The sequence below is a fragment of the Anolis carolinensis genome, chromosome 5 (genome assembly GCF_035594765.1).
Source record: "Anolis carolinensis isolate JA03-04 chromosome 5, rAnoCar3.1.pri, whole genome shotgun sequence".
Lineage (NCBI taxonomy): Eukaryota > Metazoa > Chordata > Lepidosauria > Squamata > Dactyloidae > Anolis > Anolis carolinensis.
The window spans coordinates 193,319,179-193,339,412 of NC_085845.1; the positions used below are offsets into that span (position 1 = coordinate 193,319,179).

At 39.5% G+C, this 20,234-nt stretch overlaps 1 protein-coding gene across 10 annotated transcripts in view; it reads left to right on the forward strand.

The window, feature by feature from the left end:
* The window catches only part of sox5 (SRY-box transcription factor 5), an 824,881-nt gene that overhangs the window by 770,639 nt on the left and 34,008 nt on the right, over positions 1-20,234 (forward strand). For all 10 annotated transcript variants that reach the window (XM_062983191.1, XM_062983193.1, XM_062983192.1 and 7 more), the window contains one exon: positions 9,311-9,483. In XM_062983191.1, coding sequence (XP_062839261.1) covers positions 9,311-9,483 — 173 coding nt within the window. The remainder of the gene's footprint in view (positions 1-9,310; positions 9,484-20,234) is intronic.

Below are 20,234 nucleotides of genomic sequence, written 5' to 3' on the forward strand. Positions count from 1 at the left end.
TCCCTCCTTTTCAGCGAAATGTAGATTTTGAAAGGCCGTACCTGTAATGAGTGATAATGTAATTGGATAAAAGCTGTGAGGATGACTGGAGTTGTAAAGGTCACTCTTGTAAGGAGAATTAATGTGTTATACCATTAATAAACCATGGGAAACTGTGGACCAAAAGATAACATACTTAAGTTATTGTTAATGACATAGACTTCACTGCCGTATATCTTTGTGGGACAGATATAGAAAGGGACTTTTTGAGGTTACAGAATGGTATCGCTGTGCGTGCTGTCTCGGATAACAGAGGCTGGTCCCTCCTCCTCCCCTCCGCTGCCATTTTCTTTAAGGCAAAGGAAACCTTTTGCTGGCAGTTACTGGTTGAGTTATAGACAGTAGATGGTAAAAATGAAAATCTTGCTACTTACTATTGACCTAGCTTGGCTATTTATACTCCACAATAATGTGGAGATATGACCTCTCCTACCCCTAGCAAAATGTGGCCAAGAAGGAAACAATTTTGCATATGGTAATTGAAATGTCTGGATGTAAATTTAGAAATAATCAGTAAAATACAAGTGAGAAAACAGTGCAACTCTCCATAGTAGCGAAGAAGACTGTGTTCATATTATCCTTAGATGTGATAACTAGAGGTGCATCCAAACTATAGAATGAATGCAGTTTGATATCATTTCAATTGCCATGGCTCAATGCTATGGACTTGTGGGACTTATTGCTTGGTGAGGCACCAGCACTCTTTGGCAGAGAAGGCTAAAGACTCTATAAAACTACAACTCCCATAATTCCATAGGATTAAGCCATGGCAGTTTAAATAATGTCAAACTGTGTTAATTCTACAATATGGATGCACCACTGGCCTCAAATCCTACAGCCAACCTCAATGTGCATTTGTAGCATTATTTTGCCATTTTCTGTCCCATGGAATACTAGATATTATAGTTTGGGGCAGGCAGTTTAATGTTCTGGATGATAATTTTAAATTCCCCTCCATAAACTATCAATTCCAGGATTCCATAGGACAGATCCATAGGACTATAATCATGCAATGCAAATTGTCCCTGGTTATGAAGCAAAAAAAAATTGCATGATAATATATTAATTGTACAATCCAACCTTCATGCTGAGTTGCAATGAGCAAAGAAATCAAAGAAACAACAGGCAACTGAATACACAATCAAATGCAAATGTGTATCCATGTACAGTCTCTATTCATGTGCAATGCACAGTCCACATCACACTTCCATACAATGTATGTTTGTGCGTAATATTCATCTATAACCATATATGTAGCTGCGTTTCTGCAGATTTTTGCTGAGAGCAGAATTTCATATGTGACAAAAAAAATATTCAACCTCTTCTGTAGGGGAATTTACACACATGTAATGTGCCAAAATGCTGCCTTGGGTTGTGGTGGACTCTCCTTCTTTGGAGGTTTCTAATCAAAAGCTGGATGGACATCTATCAAGGTTATTTTGATTGTGTGTATTCCTGCATGAATATCCCTTGTGATCTCTTCCAACTGACTTTATGTGTCTAACTGTATTTAGGTCGGAGTATTAATTGTTACTGGGGAACATTGAAATGTTATAGTTCTTTGAAACAAGACTTTCCATCATAAATGTAGAGGATATGGCTAAGTATTTACAACAGATCAGCAAGATATTAGGTATACGTGCTGTGAATAAGGCTTTTAAACTGGATTTTTCTTTTACTGGTGGATATTTAACTCCTGTTTAATTTATTATGCTTTTATACATTTTATACATTTGTACTATTTCATTATAATCCACCTTGAGTCCCATGGAATGATGGAATGAATATAATGTATGAAATCTACCATCTCACATTGTTGCCAAAAACCCCCTTGATGATTTGCAGCCACCAGTCAGAACACATTGGCATTTCCTTCAGTTTAATCTTATTTATTAATGAGAGTTATGCACCCTTCTTTAGGTTGCAATGTTTTATGGCGACTAATTTAAGGTTAGAATGATAAAACAACCCCACAAAAACAAAAAGGGAAAAACAATACAAGAAAATTGAAAATATCGATACAATTGTGACTATCTTTGAAAAAAATAATATTTTAATTTATTTATTTTTGGAGCCACATTGGGTCCCATTATAGGAGAAAAATTGCCTGTAAATAAATTGATCGAACGAATAAAAGAAAGAAAGAAAGAAAGAAAGAAAGAAAGAAAGAAAGAAAGAAAGGAGAGAGAGAGAGAGAGAGAGAGAGAGAGAGAGAGAGAGAGAAAGAAAGAAAGAAAGAAAGAAAGAAAGAAAGAAAGAAAGAAAGAAAGAAAGAAAGAAAGAAAGAAAGAAAGAAGAAAGCCTAAGTACACAGGAAAGAATGGTGTCATAAACAACCAGCATTTTGAGTTGCTGTGAGTTTTCCGGGCTGTATGGTCATGTTCCAGAAGCATTCACCCACATCTATGGCAGGCATCCTCAGAGATGTGAGGTCTGTTGGAAACTAGGAAAGTGGGCTTTATATATCTGTGGAAAGTCCATAGATGTGGATGCAACATCAAGAGAGAATGCTTCTGGAACATGATCATACAACCCAAAAAAATTCACAGCAACCCAGTGATTCTGGCCATGAAAGCCTTTGACAAAACAATTCGCATTTTGCATTACTGGATTTTCCCCTTCATTTCAATATTATTGTGGAAAGATATCACTAAAGCTTCCTCTTTAAAGATGGAGAACCCAGTGAAGATCTTATGAGATCTTATTAGCTAGGCAATTTTATATGGACAAAGGTAGTCCTTAAAATCGTAGAATTTTAGAGTTGGAAGAGAGTCATCCAGTCCAACCCCCTGCCATGTAGGAATATGCAATCAAAACACTCCCAACAGATGTCTATCCAGCCTCTACTTAAAGACCTCCAGAGAAGAAGACTCCATGACACTCAAGGCATCATATTCCACTGTCGAAGAGCTTTTATCTATCTAGTTCTTTCTAATGTCTTAATGGAATCTCTTTTCTTGAGATATTTACTTATTAGTTGCATTTTTGCATCCTTCCTTTTCTCCAGGGTGCAGATGACAACTTATATGTATATCCTCATTCCCTAATTTATTCTCATGAGAACCTTTCAAAGTAGATCACGCTGAAGCTATAGGCCCACAGCCATCCAATGAATCTTATGACTAACGTAATGGTATGAACCTGAATTCACAAAGTGCATACCCAGTTCTCTAACCCAGGGATTCCCAAAGTGGAATTGGGGGGGGGGGGGGGGTAATGAGAAAAGGAGGTGACAGATGCGTGTTTGGAGAGCGTTAGAGCGTTGGAGCAAAGCTAGTATTATTTACAAATTATGAACTTTGAGTGGGGTACAAATAAACATCATCATCATGATGAACTTTGTCACAAACTCTCAGGGGAAGCAGAGCTATGTGGCTTTGATATTATATACAATAACAATATGCTTATCAGCTCCGTGGTCACCCTGAAAATAGGAATGGAAAGAGTATTTGAAAGGATTGCAGAAAAGTGTTGGGAAATGTTTATTGAGTGCTAGGAAAATACTGGACTGATAAGAATTTTTGCACTTTGGGACTTATTCTGTGCAATATTTGCACGTGCCAGTATTTGCACAGAAATGACATATTATGTGCACAACACTGCATTTATTATTATTATTATTATTATTATTATTATTATTATTATTATTATTGTGATTGTCTCAGAATAATTCTGAGGTTATTTCTGTGCAGACTGTTTCCTGTGCAGAAAATGTTGGTGTGTGTATGTGTGCAATTTTCACAAAACAAGCTCAGAACTATATTTTTTTGTACAGGAAACAGTGTTTTCACATATATTGCAGAAATATTATTTCCTATGTACATAGAAAATGTACACAGTACACAAATATAATCCCCAAATTGTGAATAGTATTTGAAAATTGTGTAGTTTTTGAAGACTTCATTGCAATGCAATGAAAATTGCTTAAATTACTTGTTGCTTCCTTCAAGAATAAAATTAGGAAATAATTATATCCCTGTGTTGAAACTATTCCAAAAAAAACCTCCTGAAGTTGCTCTAAATCAGTATATTATAAAGTCATTTAAAGTGCTTTAAATCCTGAAGGTTTAACTACTCTGGCCAACTACTACAATCTTCCAGAAAGTGATAGCCACAGAGTCTTTAACTCTTTACTCTTTTCCAACCCCTACCCCGTATTTTTTAAAATTTGTTTTTGTGTATGTTCAAGTTGCGTCTGACTTATTGTGACCCTAAGGAGAACCTATTGTTGGCTTTTTATGATAAGATATTTTCAAGGGTTTGCCTTTGCCTTCTTTTGAGGCCAAGAGAGCATGACTTGTCCAAGGTTAGAACTACATGTATGTAGCTTCAAACTGAATATATCCAATGTATATTGTTCCCCAAATTGAAACGGTATGTGGAAGGGAGCTTATCTGTGTCTGTATAACACCAAAGGGACTCCAACTTATGTATTTTTGGACACAGTGCTGGTAAATGGAGAGAAATCACGTCAGAGCCTGGGATATCTCAGAAACCCAAGCAATTTAGGAAAGAAATGCAATCTGCAGAGTCTTCCATATGGTCCTATCACCGAGTTAACATGAAAAAGGTGTTGAGGCCACATGGTGCATCATTTTAGTGTGTGGACAAAACTGGAGGGCATTCAGATTGTCAAATATTTTGCTACATTAAGAGCAAGTAAACCATCTGTCCAGGTAGTTAGTAAATTAGGATTTTACATAACTCTCCTACAATGTATGAATTTATTAAATGCAAGGAACAATTTATCTGGAGTTTTAAAATGATGTCTTGAAGTCATGCAGTCCGATGAAGACACCTCAGGCCTAATTTATACATGAAGCAGAAAGAAATGGTAGAATGGATTGTGGTGTTTATTTTTGAAAGTCTAGAATCTCTAAACACTTAAAAAATAGTATAGAAGGACTGAGCTGAAACCTTTCTTCCTGAAATATACCTGCAATATACCTGTATTTACTGGAGTCCAATGAGCCATCAAATCTTATGCACATTTCAATTTTCAATACCCTGAAATAAAAAAAGTATTTGCTGGCAAATGTAATGCACAGTGGCAAAAAGTACACTCTTTGTAATTTGGACAAAAAGGTAGATGTTACAGTGGCTGCCTTCTTATAATTCCTTCTTTAAAAACAAATGTGTTAGAACATTAAAACTTTCCGCAATGGAAAATAAAACCTTCTATGCTGTAGAACAGTGGTTCTCAACCTGTGAGTCCCCAGGTATTTTGGCCTACAATTCCCAAAACTCCCATCCAGTTTACCAGCTGTTAAGTTTTTTGGAAGTTGAAGGTCAAAACATCTGGGGACCCACAGGTTGAGGGCCACTGCTGTAGAATGAATCCACTTTAACTGCCCTGACTCAAAAGCGATTGGGTCATGGGAGCAGTAGTTCGGGATCATCGGTGCTGCCAAAGAATGCTGATGCCTCAACAAACTACAAATCCTAACATTTCATAGCATTGAGCCATAGCAATTAAATTATAGGTGATGTCCCTCAAATAAGAGCTCCAGGCACTCCTGAAGTGGCTTCCCTTTTTGCTTTGGCTCAGTACTAAGATTACCATATTACGTGAATCTAATGTTCATCCTAATTTTGGGAAGGTAATTTATCTAAAAAAAAAAGGTGAGCATTAGATTCAAGTAAATACAGTACATGCTTTACTTTCAATAAACAATACAAGAAGTGAACAAATGAGACATGCTGTATGCTGGACCAGACCCAAGATGGTTTACGTAAACACACAAACATATGCCACCACTACAAAGGCAAGAGGAAGTCCTTGTCATCCAGTAGTGCCGAACCCTGTTTGTCACTGCTAGATGGCCACCCTTACCGTCCCCTCCCATTCTCCTTAGCATAGCGGTCTTTGCCCGCAACATGAGTCTTGCCTGGAGTGGTGTCAAACTGGGCAACAATTGAGGTCTGCCCTCTTCTGCTCCTTCCCTTCCCTGATCACTCTGTTGCCTCAGCCAACATCATTGCAGTTAGTAGCTGAAGGATAGGACCCATGTTGCAGTTGGAGGGGATGGTAAATGCCATCTCATCTTGAAACTGGCCCAACTGCTTACATGGCCCCAAACTCAGGGGATAGTCAGAATTATTTCCTGAATTCAGACTATCCTCTGACTTTGGTTAAATCTGGTCAAGTGCATCTTAAGGGAGTCATGCCTCGCATTACCCCAGATCAGCTCCATGTGGTGTTTAGCCGCCATGGAGTTGACCCGGGACTCTCTTGCATTAGATGGTCAGTATAGATGTGCACCGTGTCTCAGGGAATTCCTCCATAGAAATTATTATTATCTACAGCTAAAAAGGGTGAAGGAGGTGATCAATCACACTCTTTTATGGAATCCCTAGAAATGTCTACTTGCGAAACCCTGCTGTGCATTTTAAAATGAAGACAGCTTGACACAGATTTGATTATCATGGCTTCATGCTATGGAATCATGAGACTTGTAGTTTGGTGATGTACCTGCACGATTTGGCAGCAAAGGCTATACATCCTGCAAAACTACAACTCCCATAATTCCATAGCAATTAAAGTGGTATCAAACTGCATTAATTCTACCATATAAATGCACTTCAAGTCTCAAATGCCTTTTGGGGCTATAGTTTCCAGAATCACCACAGCTAAATTGAACTGTGCCTATGATTGGTGCAGAGTTTCTGGAATTTGGAGGCAACAGTAACTTCAAATCTCTGCCGAGGTTCCCCTAACCACATGAATTGGACGTTCCCCAATCCTTGTAGGTTTTGATTTCTGAACGAAGCCAGGTTTGCCAATGCTGTTTCTTTCAAAATGGGTTTTAAAAGCATTAAAAATAAAGAAGCTGTGTACACATGGAACAGCAACAGTGAAAACCTTCCAGCACTGTTAGTCTGAACTAATCTGACACCAGCCTCTCTCCCCTGCCATGTTTCAAAAAGTGGAGCGCAAGGAGACAATGTTGTACATTCTTTGGCAATCGGCAGATCAGATAGAAGACGCAAGCAATACAACAAGGATGTGTAATCTGACATGATTAGACAAGGCTCTTTAGGAACAGAACATTCATAATTGAGACAAAAGAAAAGAGTATTAATAACACTTTTCTAACGCGGCAGTTAGCCATTTTATATTTCCTTTCTTTAATCTTAGTGTTTTTCAACAAATCATGGGATTTAATAGCGTGTTTTGGCAGATTAGAGGATTTATGGCCCAGATGTTTTTTGTTCTAAAAATGGATTAGGGTGTAAAGTTTGCTGGAATCCATGGAACATGTTGAGGCAAGCCGGTCATTTTGCGTGTGATTAGTGCCAGCCGTCTGTCTCACGGCCCCTCCATCTGTTACAATTCACCAATGGATCTGGTTAGATTTAGCCTCATGTCACAAACAGAAGCCCCTTTTCCGGGCAATTTCATATTGCAGTTTTCAGGGCTCAGAACAAAATGCCGCGTCAATGCCCTACTTTTAAAAATACGGAGAGCGCAACCAAGGGAAGGGGAGGAAGGTAGCTTTGAGAGATGATCAATAAGAGTTCCTTTCACCTAAATAGATCCAGAGTTTTAACCAAGCTGTAAAAACCCTGGATGGGAAGGCAGGCTGAAACTGTAGCAGGAGTGAATGAAAAGGGTGAGGACAGGTTTAAAATTAAACAGTAAGACCCTGTGGGTACTGAATTTAAAAGTGAATGGTTTCAGATGCTATTTCAGCTAAAGCTTAGGCTGTGTTGTGTTGTGTGTATGTGTGTTTGCAAGCATGTGCCCTTTAGCCAAGGAGAGAACATCTGACCCGGCATTAACAGATTGGGAATCAGTCTAAAGTCTGTGGCTGTGTGGTTCCTTATGTATCTCGAAATGACAGGTGGTGTGGAGAGGAATGTGTGTGTATGTGTGCATGTGTGTGTCAATTGGAAGCTGACATTCTATGGCAGAGCTTTATGCGCTCCGCCACCATAGCTCATAGCAAAGCAACACCACCTGTGCTTTATTAAGGTACTTAAGAGGATGGAGGAAGGGGAGCAAGATAGTCCCATTCTCCCCATCACCATTGCAGCAATTAATAAGCTGGCCTATCTGCTCAAGGAAATGTAATTATGTTTCCACAATTTACTGTACAGCTTTAAAAAATTAATACACTGCTGCTGCTCCTCAAGTGCAATGTACAGTGCTAGGTGCGGGGCAGGACTGACATGGTTCGTATCCAATAGATTTATAGTCCAGATTTTCTTTTGCGTGCTTCCTACATAAAGGAAGTCATACTAAGTCACTTTCAGGCACGATATTTTGAAGAACATGAACAAAAAGTAGGGATATTTTAAATGGGAGATTCAGGAAGGTTATTGGTGGCTTTTTGGGGAGGTGGGCAACATTTACCCCCAAAATATGCCATTTTAAAAAATATGGAAGTTGGGATCATTTGGGGGCTGGTGTGGGGCACGTTCTGAAAAACAAGAGATATGGGAGTCTGTTGTGGTTCGTGAATGGCACTTTTCCATCCATGTACCACTTCAGACTAATGTCTTGTTGTGAAAGTGAAATCAAATGTATTATTTGTATCCTAAAGCAGAGATTCATATCACTAACATTTTTTTCAGAATAGTATAATTATTTTAATTACCTTAGACAAATGGAATTTTTTTTTAAGTAACCAACTGCTGTGAGGCTTATAGTAATAACTCTAACTATTTTTAAAGGAATCTTTGAACCTCTGATTTATTTATTTTAATTATCTTAATAAATGGGAAATACAAAGATTTATTTTTAAAAACAAAGTAATAACAGTAGCTAATTTCTGTGAGACTGAGAACAATAAAAGTAACTATTTTTAAAGTAAATTTTGAAGCTCTGCCCCAAGAAAGTGTTGATCCTCTTTCTGAAAAATAATATTAAACCTTGATTCTCAGTATACAGAATAATTGTGGCTTCTTGCCAAAATTAGGGACATGGATTGGCCTTCAATTCTGTGTTGTGAGTCTGAAGCAGTAAACAACATGATTGTGTTATTGGTCAAGAAAAAGGAAATACGTGTTATGTAACACAGAGACTAACATGTACAAGCATATAACCTTTATTTTAGGCTGTTGATGAAGGATGAAGCACAAATACATCAGCTTGTACAACACAAACATCGATCCTTCATAATGTTCAAGGCACCAACAGTTGACGAGTTTGCTTGTTGTCCAGTATCTATCAGAGAAGGCATTGAAGTGTTTTGATGATAATAGTTCATAATGATTCCTGGTAACCTTGCTTCTGTTTGTGTCCCCATCCCTTTCACCTTCTTTCTAGATATCCTTTCCTCCATCACATCATCAGGTTACTTAAACGATCATGATGCTGTTACCAAGGCAATCCAAGAGGCTCGGCAGATGAAAGAACAGCTACGGCGGGAGCAACAGGTCTTGGATGGGAAGGTTGCTGTCGCAAACAACCTGGGTCTGAATAACTGCAGGACAGACAAGGTCAGTCTCTACCTAGGCTTTAGTTGGGTTAACTATTGGCAGCTTGGCTCCAGTAATCATGTCACAGTTTCTCACTCTCTGTCCTAGCTTTTAGTTTTGGCTTCATAGGAAGAAAATGCATCTTTCACCAGTCCTGGATTCACTATTATAGTCAGTCCTCTCTATCTACAGATTCTGCATCCACAGATTCAACCAACCACAGCTTGAATATAAAGTCAGTCCTTCGAATTCTCTGTAGTTAGGGATACAGAACATCCTGGAGAACATCTCTTTAGGACTCTCTTAGCCTTCTACTACAGACATAGGCAAACTTTGATCCTCCAGGTTTTTTGGACTTCAACTCCCTACCGGCTATTAGGAATTTTGGGAGTTGAAATCCAAGACACCTGGAGGGCCGAAGTTTGCTCATACCTGCATGGTGTAGTGGGTGAGTATTCACAAAATTTGGTATCCCTGGGAGGTCCTGGAAGCAAACCACAACAGATCCCGAGGGCCCACAGTATGCTAAAATTTTACGCCACAGGATATTCTGAACTGAATATTCTTCTCGGTGAAATACTTCATGGGTTTTCTCCCCGGTTCTCAAAGTACCATAATGTACATTATGCAACATCAAGGCTGCAACAGCAATATTCAGTGGTGACAGTTTCTTTCAAAATAAAAAAGTCCACCCACGGACTTAAAGATGGTAAAGAATAAGCCCTATTAAGCCCTTTTGAAGGAGAGAGAGAAGGGAGGGGCGGCATAGCAAGAAGTCTAATGCTCTGTTTCAGGCTGTCGATATATATTATGCTTGGGTGATTCTTGTAGTATCTGGGTCCAAGTAAAAAATCCTGCTTTAAAAAAAATGCTTGCATGTGTGGGGGAGATGAGCTGGATTTGAAAATTGTATTGAGGTTCCTCCAGGAGCAAGAGCTTTTGCGGTTATCGGAGCTAAGCTTCTGATGATAGGAGCTTCATGAGGTTATCACACGTGTCCTGTACCCACGCCAATGTTTCTGTGCCAAGTCATGTTAGATGACTCAGCAAACAAGGAAAGACATTAAGAATTAAGATGTATTTATGGAATTTGCTACCACTGGATAGCTGCTAGTTTAAGTAGGTTTGAAAAAAGAGATTAGACAAATTCTTGAAGGATAAGCCTATCAATGGCTTCTAGAGATGTGCGAGGGATTCAGTCAGTCTATATTTCAATGTGAATTTGTCAAATGTACACATCATGAACTTATGCATGAACTAGAATGCAGTTTGCCCCCAAATCTGAACATTTCCAAACCTTCTAATACATTATACATGCAAAAAGAAAATGTATAGAAACTAGCCATTCAATCTCATAGCTGAGAAAAGTTTTGCCTTTCAACCAAGGCTGAAAGCAGTTAATTCAGTCCCAACAAAAATAATTCCTCCATAAGAAGGGATAGCATATCCAAGAGCCTGTACTTTCCATCAGTTTTCTTGTATCCCTGACTCCCCTGCAACATTTTCACAGCACTATCTTTTCCTGCCCCTTGCTGAGTGTGTGAATAGGCTTACTGCTGCCTTTCCCTGCCAGTTTCTCAACATTGGAAATGGAGGTCTGTCATCTGGTTGGGGGGGGGGGGGGGCAGCAGAAACAACCTATAAGCACACTTATGAGAAAATGCTATTTCTGTAACATACAACTTGAGACTTGTGCGTGCTATGTAGCTTCTGTTCATTGTTCAAAGTTTGAGGTCCTTATCAAATAGCTTTTGATAGGGACCTCAAACAAATGGGGCATGGAATGGGTAGATGCAATTGCAGATGGGCATCAAGTTCATATGGAAGACTTTCCCCACCATCTAGAACCCCATCAGCTCTGTGCTGAAGATGGGCATAAAGTTCATATGGAACTTTGAGGTTCAGTAAACTATCCCCACTCTGTGCCCGCCTCCTGTTTGAGTGTGTCAATTAAATGTCTATCATCTCTCTGTTTATTGTCTATCAATTGTCTGTCTGTCTTTGACAAAAGAGAAGATTCAAGGCTAGTTCAAGCCTTTTTTTCATCCCAAATAGATACTAAGATTATGCTCTTGTCCCACCCTATATGTGAAAACAAACTGGACTGGCAACTGAATTTTTCTTCAGATCTGATGACGGAATAGGGTCTTCCTGCCTTTTCCCACCTGGTGTAATCCTGCTTATTGAAAAAATCCTGGCATGAAATTGGATTGAACCAAAGTAAATGAGCTACTTGGAATTAACTCATTTTTCAAAAAGTTATTTTGGCAATTGTCTGTCTGTTATTCATTGTGGAGTATATGTACTCACTCAGTCTGAGAAATGGAGGTGGCAAGAATAAGAGTAAGCTGAAGTTCTGAGATGCATCCAGAAGGATCACTTTATAATGTCATTTACATTTTTGTCAAAATGTATAAGATATAATATCTGAATTGGCTGCTTGAGAGAACCAGAAGGCATTTCACTGTATTGTCCAATGGCACAATAATAACAAAAAGGTTAAACTCTTAATAGTGAGCAACTTGGTGTATTACTTTTGTAGGCAATATAGTAAAAGTAACAAGTCATGTGCCCTGTTCACTTACCAGAATGAGTAAAGTGTTGTTGTTGTTGTTTGCTCCCAGTCTCTTTCTGATTTATGGAAACCCTAAGGTGAATCTATCACTAGATTTTCTGAGGCTGATTATGAGTGACTTATCCAAGGTCACCCAATTGGTTTTCATGGCCAAGTGGGAAGTCAAACACTGGTCTCCAGAGTCGAATGTCCAAACCACTATACTATTCTGATTCTCAATTAATAATATAACTGGTTCTTATTATAAATTAATATTCCAAGTTCTGGTTTAGAAGTCTTAGACCTTTATTATTATTATTATTATTATTATTATTATTATTATTATTATTATTATTATTATCTAAAGTAGTTTATATGTTGTCTCCCAACCCAAGCTTCTAAGCCAATGTGCAACAGATTTTTTTCAAAATCCAGTATTTGGTTGGAAGCCCAAAACAGACAGAATCAACTTAATTTCTCTTACCAGGGCATTCAGCCATCCAGATGGCTGAACGCCGTATCACATGTGTATAGTTATCTATATCTGTGATATCACAGAGTCCTACCACATGTGTATAGTTATCTCACCTTGTGAGTTGTTGGGACATACAACAGGGTCTTTGTTGAAGATCTCAAATTTTAGGCAGGCTCATATGGTAGGAGGTGTCTTTCAAAATCCTTGTCCCAGGCTGTTTAGGACTTTACATATCAAAAACAGCACCCTGAATTGAGTTCAGAAATCAGTGCATCATCTAAGCAAAATAGCTGTTGCTGAAATTACTTCAATTCTCCCTTGTCAGTAGAGGCATTTAGGCAGGCTTGAGAAGACCTTCCCCTCCAGTGCTTTTCTTTAACAGAGACAGTAAATTGCTTGTGTGATAGAACAGCTTTCTCAAAGGAATCCATACTTTGCTCTGATGTGGTCCCTGTATCTTTCTATCTAACCTTACTCCTTTTGGTATGTGGTTTTATGAAAGCAGAGTCTTCAGAAGCAGCTTAAGAACAATTTATATGAAGAAATCTTCAGCATATCAATTTTTTTTGTTGCAAAAGCAAAAATTCTGAACTCAAGCAACAAAAATCCACTGATGTGAGTGCTACACCCAACACTCCTAGGTTCCCATTGAGCAGTAGCTCAAAATAACTCTAAACTTAAATATAAAAGTCAATTTGCCAACCCACCTAATGTTAAAGGACAAATAATATTGTCCAGAATTAGAAGGTGACTAATCTGAAGAGCTTTTCAGCCTCTTGTTACATGTTTAATTCAAAGGGCTGGAAAAAAAATCCTACCACACACACACACAACTGAGCCCCCCACTCTGTGACCTAGAGTCAACCAGCTTAATGCACACAGTACCCGATATACAAGGGGGGGGGGGGGGAATCAGTGAAACAATATATTACTGTAATTTTCTTTGCACTGAGAAAGGAACACTGTTCACTACATCTCCTGGCTTTTTAAAGTCCTTAAGAGCTTTTCATATCCAACTGGCTTAAGAACTTCTATTTCTCTGTAGTGAAACAGGTTTCTTGATAAACTCGACTTTTATATGAATGCATTGCCAGGTGTCTGGCATGGCTCCTGAACCTGTTCTCAGCATCAAGAATCAGCACTATGATGCTGTAAAAAAGAATGCATGTGAAGGCGTCCATCTTTTACAGATAGCTCATCACTAATTGCTGATCAGTTTTATAGCAAATATATATGAACTGCTAAAAGCAGGACTCAGGGCTCTAGTGTCCCCCTTGTTCTTCCATAAGACTAAGGAGACATTCCACTTTAATGTTCATGTTGCCACATTCCATATTTACCCACTGCTTCTGGGGTGCTGATATCTATTGGATATTGCACATGGGGAAAATGAAGATTTCGAGTGATGGTGGGACTCAAGGCCATGTTGTTGTTGTTGCTGTTGTTTTTGTTATCATTGTTGTTCACCTTCAAGTCTTTTCTAACTTATGGTGACCCTAAGGAGAACCTATAATGGGGTTTCCTGGGACTGAGAGTGTCTTAGTCTCAAAATCATGCATCACGCAGCACAGAATCATATCTTGGTCTTCAGAGTTGTAGTCCAATGCCAATGCAGTATGCCATGCTGGCTCACAAGGTGGCTTACAAAAATTAAAAGAGATCAATTTAAAAAATGCATCATGCAAGAAAATAAAAATATAGTCTGACATTCTGCTTTGTCAGACATAGCTATGATCATGGAGCTATGTATGACAAAATTGTCCTTCAATGAATACTTTTTAAGCCAATCTGTGCCTGAAGCACTGCAGATTGGGACACTGGAAAAGGATGATTTCAGCACTCTTTCAGTCACAGAGCATGTTGGGTCTTTCTGCAGCTGCTTGTTTTAACACATCTCACAACCAAGGGGTCAGTGCCATCATAATTTTGCAGTGTCCTAATCTGCAGGATTTCAGAAACTCTTCAGCTGATGTATAGACTGGTTTAAAATGTAAGTTTTAGGGGTCACATTTGGCCAGTAACTACTGTAAGTATTTATCTCCAGAGTTACAAAATCAAATCTTAGTTTATAATTTCAGAAATATCGAACAAAGTGCCAGCTATCAATAACACTGAAACCAACTGAAAACATAACCATAAAAAAGAATATTTAAACAATACAGCATATGAAAGTCCTTTTCCCCTGAACAGTTAGTGCTCAAAGACCTGCTAAAACAAAAGGGTCATCACATGTCTACGAAAGGATAGCAAGGAGGGTGGCAACCTAATCTCTCTCAGAAGGGTGTTCCAGAGCCTGGATGAAACCACTCTCCCATGTTCCCACCAAATGTATCAGTGATAGTGGTTGAACTGGAGAAGACTCTCCCCAGAACATATCAAATCACCGGCAAACTGATATGGGAGAATATGTCCTTCAGATATAGTAGACCTGAGTTGTACAGGACTTTATACATAATAACCAGCACTTTGAATTGTGCCTGGAAATGGACTGGTGGGCAATGGAGTTGTTGAGCCAAGATAGCTATGTGCTCCCTATATACAGCCTGAATTAACAACCTGGCTGCAATTTTTTGGATCTGCTGAAGGTTCTGAGCACTCTTCAAAGGCACCCCCATTTATCCATGTGCAGTATGTTCCAATAATCCCAAACAGGATGTAATTAAGACATATGTCATTATGGCCAGATTAGACATCTCAAGGAATGGGCCCAGCTGGTGCCCAAGCCTTTACTGTGTGAATGCAGTCCTGGCCACTGTCAAAACCTAGGCTTCCAGGCATGGGACAGAGTCCAAAAGTACATCCAAGCTGCCAATTTTGCTTCTCAGTGGGAGGTGTGACCCTACCCAGCATAGGCTGAATGCTTATTCATGATCAGCTGCTCAACTGACCACTAGCATCTCTCTCTTGTCTGAATTAGATATTAGTTTGTTCACCTTCATCTAGTCCGTTATTGAAGACACTAGTTTAGAACTAAGACAGTTGTCTTGGAAAGAATGATAGAGATGGATTTCATCTGAATACTGATGGCACAGAAACCCAAAACTCCAGACAATATCTTCCTGTGGTTTCATGTATATGATAACTAGGGGATAAAACCAAAATCTGAGGGACCAACAGAGACACGTAGTTCCACAGGAGTCCCTTCTAGGTTTGCCCCTCAATGAACAACAGACTGCCAAGTTGCACCCCAGCAACATAGCAAAGAAGATTACCATGGTTGATGGTCTCCAAAGTTATCAAGAGGTCCAGCTAAATCAACAGGGACGTTTTCTCCCTGTCCACTTCCCACTTTAGGTCATCCACCAAGGTTAGTAAAGATTACTCTAAAGCAGGCATGGGCAAACTTCGGCCCTCCAGGTGTTTTGGACTTCACTCCCCACAATTTCTGTCAGTAGGCTATTAGGAATTGTGGGAGTTGATGTACAAAACACCTGGAGGGATGAAGTTTGCCCATGCCTTCTCTAAAGCATCCATTATTAAGCAGGTGGCAAAGTTACATCCAGTGGATCTATTTGCAAAGTGTCTGGCAACCTGTTTACAGGGCTCTCGAGTGGGATGGATACTCCCCTTGTGTCCCTGCCTGTAAAAGACCCCCAGCCACTGGAAACAGCTCCACTTCCTCTACTTCCATATATTAGATTGTGGGAAGAAACCTTTAAAATTAAAATGTGTGTACAGTGTTCCCTCACTTATCGTGGTGGTAACGTTCAAGGACCACCCGTGAAAAGTGAAAATCCACGAAGTAGGGACACTATATTTATTTAATGTGTGGAGGAGATCAAACCACAGACCACTTACTACAATGCAGTCTGTACTTTATTTTAGCAGTTAAAATATATTATACACCGGCAGAGAAGAAGAATGGAAGCTAAATAACCCTTTTTTATTTCCAACCCTTCCCTACCCTCCCCCCTCCCTTTATTTCTCCCTTCCCCCTTCCAAAACCCTTTGCACACCGCAAAAACCACAAAACAGCGAAAATACCATGATAAATGTGTACATTAATATTAATTGAAAACCCGTGAAATAGTCAGGGAGCAAAAAGTGAACCATGAAGTAGCGAGGGAACACTGTACAGTGTTCCCTCACTTATCACTGGGGTTAGGTTCCAAAACCACCCGCAATAAGTGAAAATCTGCGAAGTAGGGACACTATATTAATTTTCATATTTATACATCATTTTAGTAGTTATACACTATTTTAAGTGTTTATCAACCAATTGTCTGTTGATAAATTGCCTCCTTCTCATCCTGTTGCCGCTTGGGCTCCTTTTCTCTCCCTTTGGCTTCTCCTTCCTCCCTTCCTTAGGCTGTAAATTGTATTTTTTATGATTTATAATAGTCTTTTAGAGTTTATTGAAAAACCGCAAAACAACGAATCCATGAAAAGTGAACCGCGAAGTACTGAGGGAACACTGTATACTGAAAAATCATATCCTGGCACCTCTTACTATAGAAACTGGTTGATAAGTGTTTCGTGTCCCATTTTAAAGAGAGAGAGAATCATCCTCTTGATTTCAGTGGGGAAGACACATTACCTTCCCGTACCCACACAAACAAACCAATTTCTGATAGTCTCAGCAAATTTAGCATTGACACATCATCCCTCCCCCAACTTTCCTGATTTGACATGGGTCTCCATCTGTAAAACATTATAGATCATGAAACAATGCAGACATATATACAGGAACACATAGGTAGAGAATACGTTTTCAAAATTTTGAAGCACAAAATGTAGAGGAAAAATAGTGGCAATTTCAGGCATTATGGCAGAGAGGATCGCTGGAGAAAAGAAGTGCTCAGTGTAATAGGTGTCTATCACTACATAAGATCTGTTTTAGAGGAATAAAGGGTAGCTTTGATTGGGAGGAGGGCAGGAGCAAGGAATGGACAGCAGGGAGGGGAAGGAAGAATGAATGTTGATAGTGTTACAGATTGAAGAGCACCAGAAAGGAAGTGTTGGGGGGGGGGGGGGAGTGGTACCGCATGGGGAGAAAGTGGAGTGTCAGATATAAGACGAAGTGATCACAGGCACAAAGGAATTTATATTCAAATATTTAAGCATTCTTGAAAGGATGCTCGGAGCAGAAATTCCTTTTCTCTGCTCCCCATGTAGAAATGACTTTAACACTCAGCCAGATGCTAATGCAAAGTGACTCAAGCTATTCCTCGCAAGCATAGCTAAATTGCCGTTATTTGTTAAGCGCATTGAATTCAGCTGTGGATACAGCAGTTGGTTGCATTCAGAAAGCATCTGTACTCTCTCTCTCTCTTTTTTTTTTAATCCTCCAAAGCAGAGACAAGTCTACCTATCTCCCTTCCACCTCCCCCCCCCCACCACTACCACTACCACCTCCTCTGTGCAAGCTGGGAATTGTCAAGTGACAACCAACCAAATCCATTTGGACAGGAAGCCTTCATCCCAAGTTCTATATGCTTGCAAAGCAGGGCCTTGTGGTTGGGATCAGGGAGCCCATTAAAAGCGCTTTGATGGTATGGAAATTCATCTTCATGAAGCAGGCCAGGCCTCTAAGCAGCCTGCTGTTTAGCTGTGGTTACAGATCAGTCATTCACTTCGGAGGGCAGTAATTGTGCTGACGGCTTGTATGGCAGGGGAAGTACATAAAATAATCCAGGGCCCTCCGCCGTGGCACTGTGAGTTAATCTTCTTTAATACAGATCAGCTGTTGTTCTAACACATGACTTTGCGCTGGCCCTGGTGACTCCACTCCAGTTTTTTTTATTAAATAACACAAACTAAAGGCCTTGTCTGCATTCACTTTCAGTTGCCACTTTTTGATTGTTAAGGCTGCGACGCCTGTCGTCTCCCTTGCCTGTTTCATCCCAGGTGGGGCAGGCATGCCGGGTGAGCAGAGAAAAGAAATCCCCTTACAGGACCAAGTGCTGAAACAATGGAAAGTGCTACTGAATTGCCTCTCTCCAACCAACTTCTGCATTGAATTTGAAGAAAATATTTCAAGCAAAAATATCTAAGGCATTCAGATCAACCTAACTGGCTTCCAGTGGAAATAGGGGAACTCTTCAAAAAGGGGGATGTGAGGAAATGGCTGGGAACTCCAACATGAAACTGGAGAGACATACCCTGCAACATTTCACAGATGAAAAATGAGACATGTGTGGCTAAGCATCCTAGGAATGTGCTCAAGAAGGGAAAGGTTATTCATGAGAAGGAATACACAAGCAAGGAAAGGCTGCAGCTGTTTTCTTTTGCCTGATTCCTTTGGGAAGGGCAAGAATCCTTCTCTGCTCTTTGTCACTACTGAGTTTATTGAGCACAAGCTCTTTTGCTCTTTGAATTCAGTTTGTGCCAAATGAGGTCAAATGAAAGCTGAATGGGGAAAGTGAGAGGAGAAAAGTGAAAGTAGCATTTTCTAGGTCCTCCAATGTGACTCTGTGGTATTCTTGAGCCAGAAGTCCTTCATTTCAACAGGGCTCAATATTAAACACAATTTAACAAATCCATGCAAAGTTCACAAACAAAGTTCCCTCATGGATATGGGGTTCCATTCTATTCTGCTTTGGTCAGAACACACCAGAAGTATTGTATTAAATTCTGGACACCACAGTTCAAGAGAGAAATCGAGAAGCTTTCATTTGGACATGAAACATGTCCAAATGATAATAACCAGGATAGTAAAAGGTCTAGAAACCAAGTCCTTTGAGGAACAGCATAAAGAGATGCATGCATTTAGTTTGAAAAAGGGAAGACTGAGAAATGATATGGTAGGCAGCTTTAGGTATCTGAGGAGATGAAAGGACACAGCTAGTTTCTTTTCAGTTGCTTCGGGGACTAGAATATGAAATAATGAATTTGTATTTGCAAGAAAGAAATTCCACCCAAACCGTGAGAAGAACTTCCTTACTGTAATAACTATTGGCTGTAGAATGAACTGGCTTGAGTGGTAAGTCTTTCAAAAAAGGTTGGATGGGCATCTTTGAGGAGCGCTACAGTTGTGCGTTCACCTAGATGGTCCCTGCCAGAGACAGATGATTAGTTAGGCACTCTGTGTAATTATAGTTGCTGATAAGAAGATTGAAAGTAATCTTTTTCTTTCTTTTTTATTTTTCTTTTTGTTTTTCTAAAATGTTCAAAAATTAGTAGTAAACATTTATAATTTTAACTTTTAAAAAATAAAGAATGAGTTCACGACACAGGATTTGGGGCATCATATCCATCCGCCATGTTAGACTGAACTCCAAGATCCAAATACAAGATGTCCTATATAACATGGGACCTCAGGAAACCAAAATGGAGGAGGCTCCATCCTGTCCTGGTTACTGATTCTTTGATGACTTATAGGTATTGTCACTTGGCGCTTCCTGCAGATTTCTGGCCTGTTTCCAAATTGAAATCAGTAACCTGTAAGCCCAAACTCCAGCTAAGTAATTTGCATTGGCAGCTAGAGGACCAGTCTGTAGGCATCTCCCTTGCTTCTTCCATAATTCACATGGAAGGCATGGGGTGAGTTTTTGACTCATTTTCTGTCTTAATAAGAAATCAAATTTAAAGTCCTCCTCAAAACTTTTATCTTTTCCAGGGAGCCTTTGTTTTAATCCCTTAATCATTGTCCCACTGTTGGTACTAAAATCTCAAAATTGCATGTGCATTCCCGACTACCCTTCTCTTGCCTGCTCTTTCTTCTCTCTCTTTTTTTTCCATGTTAAATTTAGATTGTAGGCTCTATGTAGGCAGGTACTTGAAGACTTGAGAGAAGGGCTATTA